We start from the raw sequence: 20,981 nt of genomic DNA, 5'->3' as shown, positions 1-20,981 counted from the left end.
CCATTATTTCCCTGCAGTGCAAGCATGCTTACAGCAGCTCACTCCACAAGCTGCCGAGGCGGACACACAAGAGAGCGCACACACTTTCACCCGTACATCCCGTGTGTCTCCACACACACAGAGGCCTACACAGAAAGTGAAATTATACATTCACCAAACCACCATCCTCTTTCCACACAATCCATCTCTCTCTCTGTCAATGCATAGACGTGATGTAACTGTGCCGCATAAACAAACCCGACACGAGACCCGCACTCACACACTTACTGGGCGAGGAAAAGGGTTTGTGTTGTTTCCAATGTGTTTATGTTCCACTGACTCATCAAAGAATTTGTCCTTTCCACTTTGGTCTCCATGTCGTCCACCCTACACTTCATAAAAAAAACATGCAGAATTTCCAACACACTTCAAAGAGGGGCCATTCATTAGCCCTTGGAGATACAAGACACTGCCACTGTGAACTTGCACTGCGCTCCGACCTTTATATTCTGAGCTGACAACTAACAACTCATAATGGTTGAAGTGACACAAGTGTGCTTTAGGAGTTCACTGGAAACCCTCCTGCTATTAAAAAGGAATGGTTTGGAGGTGCAAAAGGGGGAAGAGGGCTAAAAAGGCGAGCCGTGGCAGGTGAGAAACACATCAAACCTTCAAAAACAAGTCAGTGGAAATCCGACAGACAGAGCTGTGGTGCGAGGGGGAGAGAGATGTGGAAGGGTAGTGCACATGCACGGGGGCAGGGGAAAGATTAAGCAGTGAAAAAACACAAAAAGCAGACAGAACAGGATAAAAGCAACTCACTTCTCACATCAGAATCCAGGGCTTTGAGGAAGCCCATCACAATTTGAGGAAGCTCCAGGTGTTATGGTGGTTTAAGGAAAGCTTTGCATTGTGCATCTGTGAGAAAGAGCGTGTTTATACTAAGGGGCCATGAAGACAGGTGTGGAGTGTTTGTTCAGGAGAGCTTCTGCCACATCTGTTGCGACACTCCTCTGCCTCTTTACAGCCTGCACATAAACAAGAATGTGTACACAGATACTCGCAACGTATATTTATCACAGCTTACACATACCGCTGATCTCAGCTCTGCCCCGTTCAAGTTATAGCTGAGGACTCAGAGTTTTGTAATGAGAAAAGATTTCTGGCATTGCAGGAAATCCAAGTGCTTAAGTCTGGCTTAAACTGTGACATGCCTGATAAACGGGAGCTTTGCACAGATGCACAGGATTTACTTATATGTGCATTAGTAGCACACTTTCACAGTTACTACATATGGTTCAAACTGTGGTACGTCATTAGGTTTTCTTGTTTTGAAGATGAGGCTCTTACTTCATTTTTTTTGGTGAAAGATTCTCTCATCTGCTGAATGGTGGCTGTAAAATGCTGACATTTTTATATGTCGGCATATCAACGTTCTTTGTCTCCACACGTGTTCCCGCGTAACGATGCCCACTTTCCACACCTTGGTAGTGTTCATTTGGCCACAAACGCTTTTAAGGAGGAAGGAGGAGCAAGATCCACAGACTTTAATGTAAGACAGCTCCGACTTGTCCAGCACAACAGTTCCTCCGGTCATTGGACCTTCCTACTTCCCTCTCCTTCGTGATTCTTTTTCTCACCTGCAAAATGGTTGGAGTAATGAGTTAATAGTGCATGGTTAGGGGAAAAATTAATGTGCAAAGTTAAGGCTAGATGTTACGAAATTCATTGTTAAATAGTTTAGAGATTGACATTGTTGCGGGCTTACACCTTTGACTTTTTATGCGCCATGATTCCAAGAATGATGCCTGACAGAAATCAGCAGCCTAGGAATGAGTTACCTTCTCACAATTTACAGCCACTGACTGTACCACTAATATGTTTTGGAAATGTGCACAAAGGACAAATTACCTGTTGCATCTTTGTGTGTGTGTGTGTGTGTGTGTGTGTACCTGAGTTGAATCATCTGCCAAACTAATGAATAACTCCCTCCAGCTTCAGTTGCACTTTGTGTTTAGTGCTCGTTTCTTGTTGTGCTCGCATGCTATAAACTAAGAATTGTACCTGCAAAACATTAGCTAGCTAGCATTGTTTTTATAGACATCTTATTAGCACAGCAATATCAGCCATTGATCCAGGGCCTAAATATGGGTTCATTAGCGTGCAGCATGTAAAGTCCTACTCCAAGAAACTTGAAAAAAGTTTTTCAAGTTTTTAACCTTGTTAAAGTGTCTATAAGACACTATATGTGTTCCAATATGTGAGCAAATTTAGTCTTCAATTCTGTGTTTGCAGATTTTTGCTTTTAGTCTGCAGAGCACCACCTTGGCGTAAATTCTGATCACATCAATTCTAAATAGAAGACTGGACTGACTGAGAAACTATCAGAGACTACAAGGTGAAGTTAGATGCTAGCAAGTGCATGGTGAGTAAGCGCTACCCACCGGCTGCCAGGAATAGGCTTGCCTGAGCAAGCGGGCACTAGCTGCCGACACCATGGTTAGCTAGCAAGTCTCCGCTAGCCCCTGCTAACCACTGGCTAATTTCTCGGCATGTGTCATTTTATGGTGGGGGGAGATGTAGGCGGGGTCAGTTTAGCATATTCGTACATCCACATTCACTGAACAATTGAAATGATGTAGTTATACCTAAGTCATTTTAATCCCATGAGAGGTTTTTTTCAAGTTTTTAGGAGATTACAGCTGGGGTGTTAGAGACAACATAAATCAGACAATAAGGTGTGAGTGGATGCCAGATCCTAACTCAAAGAAACTCATTTTATTTTTGCATGTGCTGGAGCATTGACAGCATTGACCTATAGAAATATGGTTTCTCAACACAACTTGTTACAAAGAGACAGCGATCTGATCTGTTATTACCCATATCTCAAATACATTGGCTTTCCTGTCTAAATGTACATGAATGCATAAACAGCATTGACAGATTGATACAGGATACAGAGGGCACAGGCTGTTCCAAAACACAAGAAAGAGGAATGAAAAACAAGCAGTGTGAGAGGTTAGAGGAGTGCCAGTAAGAAAGGATGAGAGAGGGGAGGGATTTAAGTCTCAAAGTTATTTTTAAACTGAGAACAGGAACTCCACTGTTGATTTCCCAAACACTGAAACATAGATTGGTATAAAAAGTAGAGCCGGGGAAAAGGAGACGGGGAGGTTATACACACACACCCGCACACCTCATACAGTTGTCAGGTGTGTGATCCCATACACATGTGCACGTCCTTGCACAGGCTTCCCTCCAAACACAGCATTAGCTGTATTTCATGGTCAAACCACGCTCTTATTAGTGTGCGTGGCTGCGTTAACATCTGCGTTAAATGCAGTGTATTGCTCTGTGTTTAAAGATTTAAGATGCTTGTTTCCTCTAACCATCGATGAAAAATAAGAAAGCATTGGTGAGAACTTGTATTTGTACAAATCCTTTTTCCCAAACAGTATATATATATATATATATCTATCTATGGGTGTATACATTTTATTGCATTTGGCCTGACTAACTATAATCAAGATGTGGCGTACATAAGGAACAGAAAGAATGTCACAATTACAGGCCAGTGGTAGACCAGGATGCAGCTTCACACAAATTGAAATAACCACAGGTTCAAGTGTAATTATTTTCTTGGTGCAGATTGTTCAGCAACAGGCTTTACGCTTTGCCGCCAGAGTGCTATGATCAATTAAGGGTGCTTGGTTCTATGGGGAGCGAGCTAGGACAAAACAAACACTCGAGGACTGGAGGGACCGCTCTGTGTGTGTGCAGCGCACACACCTCTCATTTATGTGTGCTTTGTTGGGAGTTGTTGTGAAACCCCAGCTCTATCAATGACTCTTGTATTCCCAGATGCAAGCTTGTGCAGCCAGGAAACATGTACACAGTGTAAGAAAAGAACCACAAGAGGAGAACGATTGGGAGCCGCCATTACAGCCTTCCTAAGAAGCTGTTAGCGGTGTCACAGACTGTCGTTTTCTTTTTGGCCCCGGCCATCTCCTTTGGTGATCAACGAGGATGTCGGTCCAGTCTTTCCTGATTGGGTCCATGGAAACTGGGTCACCTGTGCCAGTTTGTCAGTGGATATGCATCATGTTGATGGTGCCCACCAACCACCAAAAGCAGGGTCGCGCCCTCCTCTCTGGATCCCCCTCACTTTTCCCTCTACTCACCTCCAAGGTGTCACAGAGAGCAGCCTTGTTCTAGGCCTGTCCTCCTTTCCACCGGGACCCCTCAAAAATCCCAGATATCCCTGCAATTTCCGGTGCAATGTTTATTTGGCGGTCGGAGTGGATGGAGGGGCAAGGGGGGGGCATAAAAAAGGGCCTCACTCACAAACAGCTCGGGCTGCGTTTAAGAGTAAACATGTGCAGGAGGGGTATGTGCGGCTAACGGTGAACAAGACTGAGGCTCATGTGTTCTGGTCCTGACACACAGATCCCACCTCAGCAGGGACACAGAGCAGTACTCTGTTCAGGCCCTAACGGCTACAGTCTGATGAACACCCCTCTTCCCCCTCTGCTCAATAGACTGCGCCCTCTGCTGGAGATGGGAGGTGACAACATAAAAAAACCTGCTCGGAACAAACAGATGAGTTAAACCATCCATCCATCCATTATCTATACCGCTGAATCCGTCGGTCGGGTCGCGGGGGGGCTGGAGCCTATCCCTGCAGTCAATGGGCGAGAGGCGGGGTACACCCTGGACAGGCCGCCAGTCCATCGCAGGGCCACATAGAGACAAACGAGACAAACAACCACGCACGCTCACACTCACTCCTAAGGACAATTTAGAGATGCCAATTAACCTAACATGCATGATTTTTTGGACAGTGGGAGGAAGCCGGAGTACCCGGAGAGAACCCACGCATACACGGGGAGAACATGATGAGTTAAACCAAAAGCCTAAAATGAATATCTTTCATAATATCCATTATTTTCACCTATTCGAACAATATCCAAGCCTTTTTACCCCTTTCACTGCCGGGTGTGCCAGGGTGCATTTGACTGTTTGGTGGCTGATATTTTTGTGTTTGTCTCATTGCTAAGCTAACTCAAAAAGACTTTGATCCACAAGTATCAATGTGGGAACAATCCAGTGAGAAAATAAGACACACGTTAGTGGTCTCCCTTTCTTTGGTGGCCTGACAGCGCCTCACTTTCTCTTCAGCGAGAGTTGCTGCTGCGGTGGTACATGTAGGGCGGCAACAGGGCCGTCTGGATAGAAACACCGTGAGGGAGGGGGGCTGTTTTCAGGAATCAGAAGGGGCACATGTAGGAGGGAGTCCGCCTGATAGATGGGAGGTAGGAAATGGGGCCGTCTGTCTCTCCTGCGGCCTGCCGCCCTGTCTGGCTCTTTGTGGCTCGTCATGCTGCTGCATGTGGATGCAAATAGCTGGTACCGGTTGTTTGTGTTGACAGACCTCTTTGCATCGCCATCTGCAATACCCAGACTCTGTAACCACTCACAGAGCCTGTCATCGACCTCCTTCTCAATCAGTGATGGCACCACATACTTCTGTTTCCCTGCACGATCCACCTTGTAGCTCTTCTTTCTCCTTTTTTGCCGCCGCTTCTCTTCGATCGCAACATCCCTTGATGTCTTAAACTGAGTCACCAGTCCAGTCTTCTTTCCAATGTTTGTCCCATTTGTTGTTGCAGATGCATTGAAATGAGAAGGCACCGCTCTGTCTTGCTGCTTGATTTGTGTTTGAGGACATTGTGAGATCAGAGGCCATGCTTCTGTGGAGTTACCTGATCTAAACCAAGCTCTCCTGTGTATGTCTAATAAGCAGTCCTCTGAACGTGAATCAGTAGATTCCAGTGAGCACATGTGGTTTTCTGCCTGCAAGTCTGTCAAAATGTGTGCGTCCAAGACTTCACCTGGGAGCGTATTTGCAGGAAGCACACCTCTTGACCTGCAGAAGAGATGGCGGAGCCGTCGGTGTGGGGGAAGACCGGCCAAGAGCCCAGGCGGCCCGATGCTTCGAAACAGCGGTGGAGGTCTAAGAGTGGAAGAGGGTCTTGTAGGTCCAGCTGTCCTGTCAGTGCCTTCATCCATCCTGTTCAACTGCGCTCCAATATTGTCTGTGTTGCGGATAAAATAACAGCCCAGAGTGAAGGTTATCAAACCGAATTTACAAAGAAATGCTCCTTTACGTTTTGCACAAAATTTGAGACAAAATTCAAAGAAAACAGTTTCGGTAAAGCAGGTAGAAGAAAAAAAATCCAAGAATCTAAATATCAGCGTTACATGATCAAAGAGGTCCAACTCCTCATCCTTACGAGAGCACGCTTGGCGTTTCTGTGACAAATGACCATACCTGTAAGCAGAAACGTCTCATAGAACCAAAGCGTTTCCTCTGTGCACCGACATCCATCAAATCATCTGCTCCCAGACATGGCGAACCACTCCGTGTTTTGATAATCCTCTCTTGTGGAATATTTCCCCCATCTAACAGTAGATCTGTGTTTCTCTCTTCAGTCTGTCTGAGCTTGACAGTTTTTTTTTCTCTCTCTTGGCCAGGGACGACACCCGTGCAACTCCACACAACCTTTTCTCTCTTTCATCCTGCAACCCTCTTGGACATGAAAGGCTATTTTATCTCAGAGTGACGGCATGGTGAATTTATGGTGCACAGAGCACATGATATGTTCTTGATTTACTGTAGAGATGTGGCTTCACACACATCATTTCTCTTATTTGTAGTTGATTTAGGCCCAGATGATAAAAAGGAGCAATGCAACCAGGTTTCACCTGACTGACTGTTATCTAAATTTGAATTGTACATGTTATAACAATTATATTGTTGCTGTAGGTTATCAAATTTGACTATTATTGTTACTATATTTAAAGAAAAACCATGTGGGGGCGGTTAAAAAGGTATTTTTGCTGGAACAGCAAAATGTGACAAACACAACAAACACCACAACTTTTTTTGTTTGATAAATGCTTACAAGTTGAAATAGTTAGGAAGCAGCAGTTCAATCTTTAATAAGTCATCAGATTTAGCAGAAATGTAAAGTAAACGTGAATTGTAAAACCGTCTTCCATCCCCTCTGGACATCAACTTTAGCGAACTTCCGCTTTTGGCCAGGCGGGAGCGCCACTCGCAGAGCTGCGGCCAGTAGAGACGATAAAAAGCGCCCCGGCCCCTTTTTTGTCTGCGGCACCGAAACGGAAGCACTTCATTGGTCCGCGAGGCCAAGTTCAACGCGAATTAAACAAGCAAGGTAAGCCTTGAAAATGTTTTGTGTCGTTTTATGTAATAGCTCCTGTGATATGACACGGGAACGTGTTGTCAAACTGTTCACGTTGGGTACTAGTGTGCGAGTGTGTGTCACGGCAAGAGGAGACCGCTATTGCTAAGGTTAAGAGGAGGAGGAGGACGAATAGGGCAAAGTCAGACGTAACGTAGATTAACGGAGGAGTCGGTAGATATGTAGTAAACACGAGAAGAGCGTAAGGAAACACGTTGGGGACACTTGTGGTTAAACGTATGGGTTGTTCCCGAGGAAGTGGTTGTTGGGGAGATTTTAAAGTTGAAGCGTTTGTAGAAGCCTTGAATGTGTGTGCGCGTGTTACAAAACCAGAGCAACATGGCTGAGTAAAGACAAACCAACACTTGTTAACTTGACTTATCACGTGAGGGTTATGAGTCTGTTTGCCAAACGTAGCTTGGGCATTTTTGACATTTTCTAATTTAGCATAACAAACTCACGAGCGCAGGTAAAGTCTGTCAGACTTGCATATTTACATAAAGACAGATCGATAACGGATATATATATACATGTTTATCAGAGATGACTTATTTTCGCTGATTAGTCGTTTTACTAATCGCAGACTTTCACAACCACTCATAGAAGGCGCACATTTGTAGGCTTTATTATTGAATCTTTTTTTTTTCATGTATTTATTAGCAGGGTTTGGGCTGGTAATTGTGACATCTTTTAATGAAAAGGAGCTGGCAGATTGATTGTTAATGACAGAAGTGATCGCCTTCGGCCCCAGTCACCAGTCTGTAAAAGTGGAGGAAAACTGAAACATGATCAACACAGTTTCCACTGGAGCGTTCTCCCTCCAACAGCTAAAATCCCAAAGATGACTGCTCAACATGTAGATTTAAAGAGCCCACACCATGCTTTTGTGCTAGTTCATATTTTACTATACTTTCAGAATAGGTTTACATGTCTTAATGTAAAAAATATATATATATGTATTTTAATGTATATTTCACACTGTGTACATTTCTGCTGCACTTTTTACAACCCTCTGTGTAACACGCTCTGTTTTCATTCCTGTCTCCCTCCTTCCCGAAATGAGAAGACTGCACCGATTGGTCAACAATGGCGGCAGACAGCTGCTTATGTCTTGTTTAAGGCCAGTGTGTGCACTTGCTTTCGGTGTACCTTGTGACAAGCTCGTACCACACTCTTTAGTGAAAAGGTTTCAGTTGAAATTTTTTTTTTTTTTTTTTTTTTTATTAACGGTGCTACAAAATGGCAGACTTGTATGGCGAGTGAGTGGACAGTTGGAACACAGCCTCTGTGATTTACATAAGAGAAGAAAATGCTTTTGAACAGTTCAAGAGCAGTGTTTTCCATTTGTTCCATGTAACCTTGTTGAACGTTTTAGTCCTACAAGAAGCCGTACAGTAAAAAGAGAGGAAAAACCCTCCTTAAGAGAGCCCCGTGAATTTTGACGCCAGTCAGTTTTTTGCCATTTTGCTGCCAGAAGCTACTAAAACACTAAGCTGTTATTTAACTTGATGATTCTTTAAGCTTTACGTCGGATTAGATCTGCTGCAGTGTTTCCTCTGTTCATTTCTGAGCTGGTATGATGTTAGCTGCTGCCTCAGCTATTACACTCTTGGGAGAATCTTGTGAGAGGTTGTTTGTTCTGCAACACCCACATCAATCACAGAAGGACACACACCCCCCCACTCCTGCATGCTCAGGGTTGCTGTAAATACGCCTGATTGCTTCAGAGTCCTGCCTTGCTGTAGAGTAAAAAGCCTCGTGCAATCCTTCACCTTTTACCTCAACTTTCCTGAAATCACACTACATTCCTTTAATCTTATAATTGAGTTCCTGTTCTCTTGTTTCCTTTGCACAGATGGCTCACAGGCTGTTGGCACGTCGAATCTGGACGCTCTCTGTGAAAGATATCCGCTGCCTCCCGTCATCCACAGCCGCCGTCGCCTCCTCTTCGTTTTCCACCTCCCTGCAGTCTGCCCCGAGCCGGGTCTCCTTCCTCTCCCCGTCACGCAGTCTGCCTCGCACTCTTCCTCACGCCCCCCGTCGGGAAGTCTCCTTCAATGTTCAGGACAGCGATGACTTCACAGAGCGGGTCATCAACAGTGAGCTGCCCATGTTGGTCGACTTCCATGCACAGTGAGTGCTATGGGGGAAATTTGCACTTCGGATTAAAAACATGCACTTACAGAGCCGAACATAGGGCTCAAAACTCTCAAATCAAAGAAGAAAAAAGAAAAAGTATATGTGGCTAACTTGGTCATTAAAGGAGCCTTCATCTTAATAACAGGCCTTCTACACAGGCGTGTCATAGACGGAGGTTGAACTAAATTTACCAAATGGAGGAGCTCCCATCTCCCAAAGCAATAACACTGTGGGGATTTTTTTTATTTATTTATTTTTTTTTTTTGGCCTACTTTTGTATTACACTGTAATAAGCTGCATGGCCTCCAATTTAAAATTAAAGAGTCGATGTGTCACTCCATAGGCAGTTTGTTTCTGAAGTATGGCGCGGCATACGCTGCCATCCAGGTGAGATCTTTTTCAGGGAAGGTTGTGGTTACTTCAACAACACTTATGTTACAGCAGGATGTCGGTGTTTTTACTTTTTCAGTCTGGATGCTCAACTGGCCTGCCTGCGTTCCACACCTGCCACTTTTCGAAATTATTTAGAGCACCGTGAAACAAAAGAAACAACAACAATGGAGGTACTAAACTATGCCAAACGTTTTCTTAAAACTACATCAGTGGGTCTCAGTTGGAGAGTGAAGTGTCATTGAAAAGGATGAGGGGATGAAAACGATGATCCTCCTCCAGCTTTTTTAAACTTTTTTTTCTTCTTCTTTTTTTTTTTTTCTTCCCTTTTAAAAGAAAATATCGACTACTCTGAAATGTTTCCGGGTTTTTTTTCCCCCCATGTTTAGGAGCCATGAAAGGCACTCCCCTGCAAAAAACGAGTCAATTCGGAACGTAAGCAGGCCCTCTGAATGAGTGTTAAACAAATGAAAACGTAGACGTCAAACTACTTTGTTCCTTTTAGATCACACTGACACTGGTGGTGTTGTTTTTAGGTGGTGCGGTCCCTGTAAGATCCTCGGCCCGAGGTTGGAGAAGGCCGTCGCAAAACAAAAAGGCCGTGTTGCCATGGCAAAAGTTGACATCGACGATCACACAGACTTGGCAATCGAATATGGGGTAAGTCCTACTCGAAAGTATTTTTCTGGCACCGATGGTGCTCAATAAATCCCTTCTGAGCTTGGATAAAACTCTGAAATGTGTCCCAAAAGGACACGGTTTTACAGTCAGAATATTTGGATGTTGTTCAGCGTTAGTTTTGAGCAACTTGGTGTGTCTCCAGGTGTCGGCGGTTCCAACGGTCATCGCCATGCGAGGAGGTGACGTCGTCGGCCATTTTGTGGGGATCAAAGATGATGATGAGCTAGACTCATTTGTCAGCAAAGTCATTGGACAATAAACCACCTGTCCCTGCCCTCGCCCTACACCGCCATCACGGTGCCGCGGTCGGTGACTCTATGTTCAACAGCACTCGGCCACCATTTTGAGCTTGTTAGGCAACCACCAATAAACGAAGTCTTGCCACATCCCAGATGGCACAATCTCAAGTGATCACACCCATTCCTAGACACACCGATTCAGCTGTGCGTTGTTGCTTTTGTCTTTCTCTTCTTTCTTTTGTCTAGTGATGGGTGTGTGCCTCCATGAACCTTTCAGTTCATGGTGTGCTCCATTTTGCAGCCGTTCCAGTTCTCTTTAATAACGTGACGGCTCTGTGAATCTATTCATACTCGTAGAGATGGTGTGTAACAGTTTGCTGTTAAAGTCTGTAGAATTGGGGGGGAAATAAACGTTGTACTGTATAACACGAGGGAAGGACGTTTATAGTTTTAGCAGTGGAGATTTGACCATACTACATAAGGAATGTCCTGTGTGTAATTTCTGCTTTTGTCCACACGAGGGTGGCGTTTCTCTAACATCACAGAGCCGCACATGGTCAATTTTAAACCAATATGCCTATTCGGGGGTGTGTGTGAATGAAAGTGTGTGGGTGCATGTGCGTGTGTGTGCGCTTCTGTGGGTCCTAACTGAAACTGAAGTCAAGTGGGGATTGCAAACATGAGTTTGATTTAGGTTATTTCTGAAATGAACTCATTGTACTAGAAACATGACCAAGTGAAGTAATAAAGGAGTCAATATGTTCTATACTTGAATGGTGTTATTGTCTGTGATTTCAACAGAAACAAATGTTGGAGCTTTGTTGTCCCTCAAGACACTGATGTGATGGTTAGGTCATGTTTTTTCCCCTGCCTTAGCATTCTTTTTTTTTTTTTCAAATGATTATTTGGGGCTTTTTCTTTTCTTATTTATGCCTTTAATGGATAGGACAGTAGGATGTGAGACAGGAAACAGGGGGCAGAGATAGGGGAATGACACGCAGTAAAGGCCGCCCAATGCGGGACTCCAACTGGGGCCAACAGCGAGGACTGTGGCCTCTGTACATGGAGCGCCTGCACAACCCACTACGCCACTAACCAACCCTCTGCTTTAGCATTCTAACGATAAAGAGAGGATATTCACGTGGCTCTCGGGCTTAGAAGTTAAGTTTTTCTATCCTTGAAAATGTTTGAAATTGAAGTGCCTCTCAATCATTTCCAAATGTTCAGTGGTATACAAAAGTCTGTGTACCCCCAAATTTCTGACACTGAGGTACTTTTTGATTTAAAAAAATGGTTCGAGTCCCAAGAGCTGCTAAGCTGAACATCCATCCACCCATTTTAGGGTCAGGGGGGCACCTAGAGCCTATCTGGGCTGTCATTGGGCAAGAGGCTCACTATATCCTGGATAGGTCAGCAGCCCATCAAAGGGCCGCAAAGTTAAACATGAAACATTTGACTTTTCTTCAGGTGATTCTCCATCCACCACACAGAAAAGGCCTAGTTTAGTAAAAATCTGACCTCTTTCTACTGGTTTTCGATGACGTTTGGGTCAAAGAACTTTGAGGCCGATGGGCAGATCTTACTGAGCAGACGTACAGTATCTCACTGCCATGGCAAAAGTTCAACTTCATCAATAAAACTAGCTTCCCATCCCTCAACATTTGATGCTACATTCAGCGATGCGAAAGCAGCAAAAGTTTTCCTCAGACCGTTTCATGCGTGCTATATTTGTGCAGGTGTTGCTGCACAGAGGAGCAGCGCGCCGCCTCCCGAGAGCCTGATAAATCTTTCAGAGGCTCTTTTGCAGTCAAAGGGAGAGATTTAACGTGACTCTCTAAAGCCTACAAGGAGTTTTCTGCCAGGAGTCTTTGTCTGCCAGGCCCATACCTGACCTCGCGTTAACTGCAATTTCTTAATTAGATCAACAACTTCTGGCATGGCTACTTGAAAGTGCTTTGCTGTGTTCTTATAGCCCGTTTTCTACATGATGCGCATCAGCTGTTTAATGTTTTAGGCAGCCGGAGCATCTGCTGAAAGAAGTTCAAATCCTTCGGGGTGCCCAAACATTTGCACTGGGCCCGTTTTCACAGTACAATTCTTAAAAACCAAACTAGAATAGAATGTAAGAATGATCATTTAATTATTTGCACAGACTGGAAATGCGTTCATCATCTGCTCGTGTCATTATTCTCACGAACATGAACTAAGACTGCATCATCACCCTCTGCCTGAACATGCTTTTGTTGCTCAAGCTGCAATAAACATCTTATCGCGGTAACCAAAACACCTTTGCACCACCCTCCACTTATCGCTTCCCTAGAAATTACCTCCTTTCTGTCACCCCCTTAAACTACAGCGTCTACCTTCTTGTCCGGCTCTCTAATTAGATGTTCATTGGAAACACCAATCTACACCATCTATCAAGTCACGTTTCTCTCCTCAAGATCAAGTTGGCCTGACGATATGCTGCTTGTCCAATGGTCACCTGAACACCGGTGCCAAAGCAAGTTTTGTCTCTCTCCGGGCAAAGATGTGATTTCAGCCTCTGCTTGTTTGAAAGTTGCCATGATTCCAGGTTGTAAAAGGAAAGCCATAAACCGGTGCCTTATCAGAGGACGTGGTCACATGTCAAGTTATCTGCTTGAGACATTTTTTTTGGCAAGAACTCTGCCCTGGAAAGACTTAATGTAAAGCTGGGACGCCGTGTAAAATATAGATAAAAGAAAAGATTACAGTACAATTTGCAGCTTTCATAAAACAACATTATCATATGTTGAAAGCGAAACATTTTACCTCATCTTGAATTAGGTGGCAGCAACAGGTTTAAAAAAAAAAAAAGCTGGGGTGGGGGGGGCAACGAAAGGCTAAAAAGTAAGTGGTGGTACTAAAAAAGAAAGAGCTGGAAGACCATGTCGCAACTAATCAGGTTAAATGACAACAGGTCAGTTACATGAACGGGTATAAAAAGAGCACGTTTGAGAGGCAGAGTCTCTCAGAGGTAAAGATGTGGGGGGGGGTATCTACCAAATGTGGCAATTTCAGAATACTCCTCAACAAAAAAAAAGACTACAATTTTCCATCATCTACAGTAGCCTACGTGGTACCGCCTAACACGCGAAGAAGATGGCATATGTGAACACGAGCCAGAAATATTCAGTTCAGAAGCCACCTTCTCCGATGGTGTGGGGGATGCGTTGGTGCCTATGGAACTGGGAACTTGCACTTCTCGAAAGGATCCATCAATGCTGAAGGTTTTAGAGCAACATACGCTCCCATCCAGATGACGTCCTCTTGCACATATCTACAATACAACGCCAAACCTGCATCTATTACAACAGCAATAGCAGCATTCGGACAGAGCAGTTCTAAGAATGCAGTTCTAAGAACGGTCCTCCTCGAATTTCGTTCTGATAACTGTCCTTCCCCAGGGGAACTGTTTCAGCACATGAGTCGGGACCCTGATAGAGACTGATAGAGACGCAACCGTCTGCGACAGCGACGTGTTCCTTTAGCGCCACATTCAACAACAAAACCCGCCAAAAGTAAGGAGAGAAGAAAAAAACACCACCAAGAAGCTAATATGGAGACCGTGTTCATGGTCTGCATGATGGTGATATTAATCATGGATGATCACATCGGGCGTCTAACGTCGAGGCTGGAAGAGCACACAGAGAGAGTCAGGATCGAGTGCAGGCGATACTTCTTCGTTTCATGAAGGAAGGAAGGAGAGCTCCGCAGACAAAGGAGACCACGTGCAAGTTTAACTTATTAAACACCCGGAGGTTGTGTCCGTGTCGTATGAGTAAACATTTCAGCCGTGACAACATGACATGGGGCGTAGCTACCGACCACCAAACACCTACGTCAGATGTGTTCCTATAGAACCCAGAAAAGACCCAGCCTCGGAGAAGGAGCTGAAATGGTATATGTGCGAATGCGCGAAAAAACGGCCCCGTTCCTGAAAAGGTTATAGGCACTGCCAAAGGTTTCTACAGTGCGAATGCGGCTATTGTTTCATAGAAGAGTCCCGGTTGCTGGGCTGGCCTGCCTGCAGGTCCAGACCTTTCACCAGCTGAAACCATTTGGAGCATCACGAAAACGCAAACTAGGACAAAAAAGATCAAGAACTGCTGAGAAGCAAGAATCAAGAAGAAAGAAGCAAGAGAAGCAAGAATCCGCAATAAGACAATCAGACAAGAATGGGGCAACATTCCTCTTCCAAAGACCCAACGTCTGGTCTCCTCAGCTCCCAGATGTTTATGAACTGCTGTTAAAAGAAGAGGAGATGCTCCACGGTGGTAAACATGGACCTGTCCCAACTTTTTGTCTCGGACATGTTTGCTGCCATCAAATTGACGACGAGCTGACATTTTTACGACACAGAAAAACATCTCACTTTCAACACTTGCCATGTTTTCTGTGTCCTATACGGAACGACATATTGGTGTGTGAGATGTGAAACTCATTGCATTCTGTTTCTGTTTTCGTTTTACACGGCATTGCAAACTTTTGTGGAATAGGGGAAGTTGAAAGAATAGAGGAATGAGGTCATATATGGCTGAAGTAGACAGGAGATCACCTGCTTCCAGTCATAACCTTATCATTGTCTTGTCTCTCATGACATTCGAACATAAAAAACATTCCAACCCCTGCCTGCCTGCCTGCCTGCCTGTCTGCCTGCCTGCCTATCCGGGCATGTCATTACAGAGCCCGCAGCTGGCAGAATCATCGCGAGGGCCTGCAGACTGCTTATTAAGGGGTCATTGATTGCCATGTTGCATCTGAACTTTTCGCGATTGCGGTGTGGATTAGATCATTGCAAATGAAGCCCGGGGACGCATTCATGCAAGGCATGAGAGAGGGGAATTCCACTGGCGTTACATAAGCAGGTGCGACCAAAAGCGAGCGGCCCAGATTTACAAAAGAATTGTTGTGAGCTGTATTAAAGGCATTCCTGCATAGTTTTGAGATGTCTGGGTTCTGCATGAAACCACCTTTGTAAATCATCAACCCTTTAGAGCACTTCCTCCCCTCCTCCTTGGGCCGTTTCACTGCTTCATATTTAGTAACCGGTGTCACATTCAGGAATAAATCTACCTCCCCGTTAGAAACACGCACTAAACTCCCCGTGTCGTCCACTCATCGCCATCTGATTTCAGACAGAGGAAGAAGGGTGAGTGAAAAGATGACGACAGGCACCCAAAGGTTCAAGAGCAGCACGCAACCCTTTTACACTTCTTCCGCCAAAAACAATAGACCACACCTCCACCCTTGCTCCCTCTCTCTCTCCCTCTCTCACCCAGCCACTCTTGTGACCATATAAGGCAAAAAAAAAAGACAGGGGGAAGCCAGCGGCTGCTCGCTGCTGCAGCTTCTGGTGAGCAAACTGTAAGAGGCAGAGTTGCCGGAATTCTTCAAGTGAGCCTGTCTCAGTTTGACCGTGGTGAAGTTGGTTTGATATTGGATATTCGGCTATTCGATAGATATTCACAATAAGGAAATAAGGTGTCTTTTTTTTTTCAATACCTCCCAAGCCATGTGACCTAGTGACTCCAAACCAATGCAGAATAGTTCTCCTATGTAGTACCTACCTAGGTACTACATAGGAGGAAACTACATATACGAAATAATGGCTTTTCCTTTAAAAAAAAACATATAAAATAGAATGTGCATACAATTGGCTTTAAAAAAGGTGTGTGTGTGGTTGGTACTACATAGGAGAACTATTCTGCATTGGTTTGGAGTCACTAGGTCACATGGCTTGGGGGGTATTGGAAAAAAAAGACACCTTATTTCCTTATTGTGAATATCTGTCGAATATCCGAATATCCAATATCAAACCAACTTCACCACGGTCTCAGTTTGCCCGCCTCTCTCCAAGCCCTAAACTGTTAATGTTTGCTGGAGATGACATTCCCTGTCAAAGGGGGCCAAATGCTTTTGCTTGTGTGTGGGAAAGTAGAGCGACTCTATCGCAACACCCGGATCTGGAGGGGGGGGCCTGGGAGCATTCCGTGTTGACAGTAAATACATAGCTGTATTTATATTTCAAACACACGCTGCCCTCCGACTTGTTGGGTCTCTGCGCTGCTCCAGACAAACACCCCACTGGCTCAGACAAAGCAGCCGCTGTGGCTGTTTATATCGCTCCCATCTTCTTCCCCAATGCAGGACACACATGCCTCGCAAATACCGCATTGACTCAGCCTGCTTTAGAGATGTCAGATCAGTACGGATGACGGATGAGCAGGCGAATTAACAAAGGAGGAGAAGCTTTTGCGTGTTTTCCCCCTTTCGAACCGCATTCCTCGGTTTTGTGAGCCAACATGTTTCCTTATCACTACTTCCTGTGTACTGATTACTAAGTAAAGGAAGGGGATGGAGAAGCTGGAAGCAGGACGGGACTGAAAGGCCAAAAGGGAGAACAATCAGCCTCTGCCATGACTCCATTATGTTAAAAGCAGGGGTTGCTTATAAGCGTTACTCGTGACTCAGGCCTTGTAAGAGCACACAAATAAAGACACTGAACTGAAGAAAAAACAACTAGGTAATTAGGTCTGATCCTAAAAGTAAACTATAAGGCATGTCAGGTCAGGGGTTGCAGCTCGAAGATCTGGGTCAGCCTATTTACTCCTAGATTTGACACGGATCTCAGCTCGTGCGTGCATTCTCACCGACAACACTCGCGCGTGAATGCTCACACACGTGAATTCACACAAGTAATTAGGCAGCGAGGGCTGGTGATTTTGGCGAGCCACTTGTTTAGCGTGGTGTCACTGAATGGGTTCCTTTTTCCTGCTGAGTGGATGATATAATGGCTTTACACACCCTGAATTGCAGACACACCCTGCTGCTATTGCGACCAACTGAAGGAGAAAGGGAGAGGGAGAGGGAGGCAGAGGGGAGGGAGACGGTGAGGTCAGAAGTGTCCATATTTGGTCATTCATGCCTGAGTGTTTAACCCAGCATATCTTTCTGTGCCCGCTTCTGTTGGCTGCGTCGCCTTTTCATAGCATTTTTTCCCCCTTTTTTTTTTGTGCCATAAGAAGTTCTTGTTATTTCTCGAACTTGTTTTGAATTCTCTCTGTTATTCCCTCTTTCCCATCTGCCTCTCTCCTCTCTTGGCATCTGGTCCTGCTCAAGGCACAGGCGACCTCTGACCTCTCGGCTGATATTTTGTCTATTTCCCAGTGAGGCAGCGATCGTGAGAGTTATTGATTTTTCCAGGCAGGCTGGTCAATATTTTTGCTCTCCATACATTAGTGCCCAGCTGTTATACATATAGGAAATTCCTCTCATAATGACATATATAGTCCACATTATGATGTGTAGCCCATGCATGCCTTTAGTGTAGTATTTCCTGAAAGCTTGTTATCCCTGGACTTCAAAGCAGAAAGTCTGTTTCATATTACTGTCTCTTATCTGACATTATTCACAAACCGAAGGGGGGCAAGTCCCAACAAGAAAGAGGTCAAGCTTCTGTTTGTCTCCCATACCTCGTTACTCTAATTCAGTAGTTCCAACATTTTAAACCCACTGATCTATTGGATTTAAAAAAAAAAAAAAAGTACACCTCTATCAGTCACCCAATACGTCTCTCTGGTCTTTATCAGGTCCTCAAATTCAGGAGATACAACCCCAGAGGAACAACAACACATAACTTCATTACACTGTCTTATTATTAATTTAAGAAATAGGAAGCCAAAAAGCAGTAGTGACTGTGTGAAACCATGAAAATAGTGCTCGCAATGATTTAGTAGCTTATAGAAGCATCTTAAGTTGCAATAAGTTGAAGTAAATGTTTTCTGTATGATGTTACGAGTCTCTTTGAATCAGGGTTGAAGTCTGGTCTTTGGACCATTGCAACACATCGATTATTTTCTTTTTCAGACATTCTGTTGTAGATCTGCTGCTGTGTTTGGGATCATTGTCCTGTTGATGACCCAGTTTCAGCCAAACTTTAGCTGTGGGACAGATGGCCTCACATTTGACTTTAGGATGCTTTTGTATACAGAGGAGTTCCTGGTGGACTCGTTGACCGCTAGGTGTCCAGGTCCTGTGGCTGCAAGGCAAACCCAAATTGTCAGCCCTCCACCACCGTGCTTCACAGTTGGTATGAGGTGTTTTTACTGAGACTTTTTGCTGTGTTTGGTTTCGGTTTGATCAGCAATATGTCGTTTTCAGAGAGAAAATACCTTTTCCTGCAACCCTTCCAAACGAGCCACACTCATTCAGTCTATTTCAAACTGCTCTGTCATGAACTTTAACATTTAACATGCTAACCGAGGCCTGTAGAGTGAGATGTAGCTCTTGGGTTTCTTTCTTTAAGTTTCTCTGAACTTGCTGGGGTGTCCACTCCTGGGAAGATCGTCAGCTGTCTTGAAGGTTTCCCACTTGTGAATAATCTTTTGCATTGTAGAATGGTGAACTACAAATGGCCTAATAAAGACTGATGGGGCAGCAACAATTGCTTCTCTCAAATCCCTGCTGATGTCTTTCCTCCTTGGCATCGTGTTAACACACACCTGAATGCTCCAGAGCAGCAAACTGACCCGATCAGTGATTTCCACGACAGAGTCATGTCTGTTTGTGCCGTCTGGCGACTTTAGGATCACTACAGTTTACTCTGGACTCGATGAGTCTTTTAATGATCTTATGTACCGCCTATGATGGAATTCACAAATTCTTCACAGTTTTTACATGAAAAAACGTTAGTCTTAAAGTGTTTAATCATGCGCCCGTGCAGTTTTTCACAGAGTGAAATCTCAAGCCTGCTGAGAGGGGAAAATATTCCACCAGAACCTACTTTTGACATGTTGCCTTTGTGTGATAATGAATGACATGTTTTGGAAACCAAATGATTCTGACTTTATTTATATTTCACACAGGCCTTTTCAAATGATTTAAACTGCTTTAGAGACTGGGTCGTATTAATGCTTTTCGCATTTGCTTTTCATCTAACTGTCGTTCATCTTTGGCCGTTCATTTGCTTTCAAGCTTTTCTGGCTTTGCAAAAATCGCTTGATTTCATTGCCAGACCAGTTATAATTTGCATGTGATTAACCCTATTAAGAGTGAAACTGTTTCTAGTTATTTTTGAAAATGTTCTAGCTATATGTCACAGTTTTTCTACGTACTACAGGAAACCAGATGAGCACAAGTACCAGACGTACGATACTGGCCTACTTTATCTTGTCACTCTGCTTGTGTTGCTGATCAGATCAGCCGATCATAATGAAAAAGAGAAAAATATTTATGTTCCATTGCCATAGTAAATCTGCTGGTTGTGAAATGTGTTGGCTCTGTGCCTTCAGTTCCACACAGCAAACTGGGCTTGGATCAGCCAGTCAGAATCCCCCAGGAGTGTCTGAAGTAAACAGGTTCACACTGTACTGTTCCATTCTTCTGTGTAGACTTTGGCTGTGGCACTGCAACGCTTTCATGTCTACATCTTGACTTTTCCAAACTCCTCTTTCCTACAAATGCCAAACTCCTCCTTTTCTTCCTCATTCTTTGCCAGATTTCTGTTTCTTTGAATTTGATTTCACACATGTAGGCATTTGTCATCTCGCATTATCAAACTTTTCCTTATCTAACATTCATAAGAACAAGGCCCTCCTTTGTTGGAGAGCAAAGGGTAACAAATGTCGAGAGGGATTTGAAGGCTGAACAGGTGCTTCCCTCCGTTAAATTAATTAGCTCATTACCTGCAGCGGTTCCCATGCGCTGTCGACGTGTCTGGTCACGAATGCAGATCTACCTGTCGGAGTGATGGGAATAAATCACATAGCTCCACTGCACTTTCACAATCAGCTATACCATTTAAAGCCTATGAATACTTGGTTTGCTTCGCGGGGGATAGATCTCACTCTGCATTAGTAAATCTCTACCAGAGTAATGCAATTTTTCTTTCTTTTTCTTTTTTTTTTGCATGCTTCTACGAACAGGCAATGATGAATTGTTTATATGAAATACTTTAATTCCCCTAGCAGAAGAAATGGAATGATTTATTTTTGATACGGTGACATGATGACTGAGAGTTTAAATTCCTAAATAGTGACAAGTTCAAGGTCCTCAGTGTCCTTAGTCCAGACATTAAATCATCATCAGCTCCACTGACTCGCCACTACTACTGACCTCTGACCTTCCTTCAGAAGCAAGAAAGCAACTTTGCCATATAATTGAACAAATATATCTTCTTTATTCAAGCAAACAATTTCGTTTTTAACACAGTTTAAACTGCTGAGAGTTTTGCTTGAGGTTAAACTTAACTATTGTTCATCTT

General features: G+C 44.2%; 1 protein-coding gene across 2 annotated transcripts; it reads left to right on the top strand.

Annotated features, from left to right (window-relative positions):
* Positions 1 to 7,110: 7,110 nt before the first annotated feature.
* On the top strand, positions 7,111 to 11,464 carry txn2 (thioredoxin 2). Of its 2 annotated transcripts, none has more exons than XM_075454659.1 (4): positions 7,111 to 7,220; positions 9,103 to 9,380; positions 10,313 to 10,436; positions 10,600 to 11,464. In XM_075454659.1, the coding sequence occupies exons 2-4, from the start codon at positions 9,103 to 9,105 to the stop codon at positions 10,714 to 10,716; spliced, it is 519 nt and encodes a 172-aa protein (XP_075310774.1). In that variant the 5' UTR covers positions 7,111 to 7,220; the 3' UTR covers positions 10,717 to 11,464. The 2 variants fall into 2 exon arrangements, with proteins under 2 accessions (XP_075310774.1, XP_075310775.1); XM_075454660.1 differs by lacking the exon at positions 7,111 to 7,220 and adding an exon at positions 8,327 to 8,433.
* Positions 11,465 to 20,981: the final 9,517 nt, after the last annotated feature.

The sequence above is a fragment of the Odontesthes bonariensis genome, chromosome 21, assembly GCF_027942865.1.
Source record: "Odontesthes bonariensis isolate fOdoBon6 chromosome 21, fOdoBon6.hap1, whole genome shotgun sequence".
Lineage (NCBI taxonomy): Eukaryota > Metazoa > Chordata > Actinopteri > Atheriniformes > Atherinopsidae > Odontesthes > Odontesthes bonariensis.
Note: the sequence above shows the minus strand (reverse complement) of the source record. Positions and strands in the feature narration are given on the sequence as shown.

Coding starts and splice junctions, on each gene's coding strand:
- txn2 (XM_075454659.1), top strand. CDS start 9,103: ATGGCTCACAGGCTGTTGGCACGTCGAATCTGGACGCTCTCTGTGAAA. Junction 9,381..10,312: donor TTGGTCGACTTCCATGCACA/GTGAGTGCTATG, acceptor TGTTGTTTTTAG/GTGGTGCGGTCCCTGTAAGA. Junction 10,437..10,599: donor ACTTGGCAATCGAATATGGG/GTAAGTCCTACT, acceptor GTGTGTCTCCAG/GTGTCGGCGGTTCCAACGGT.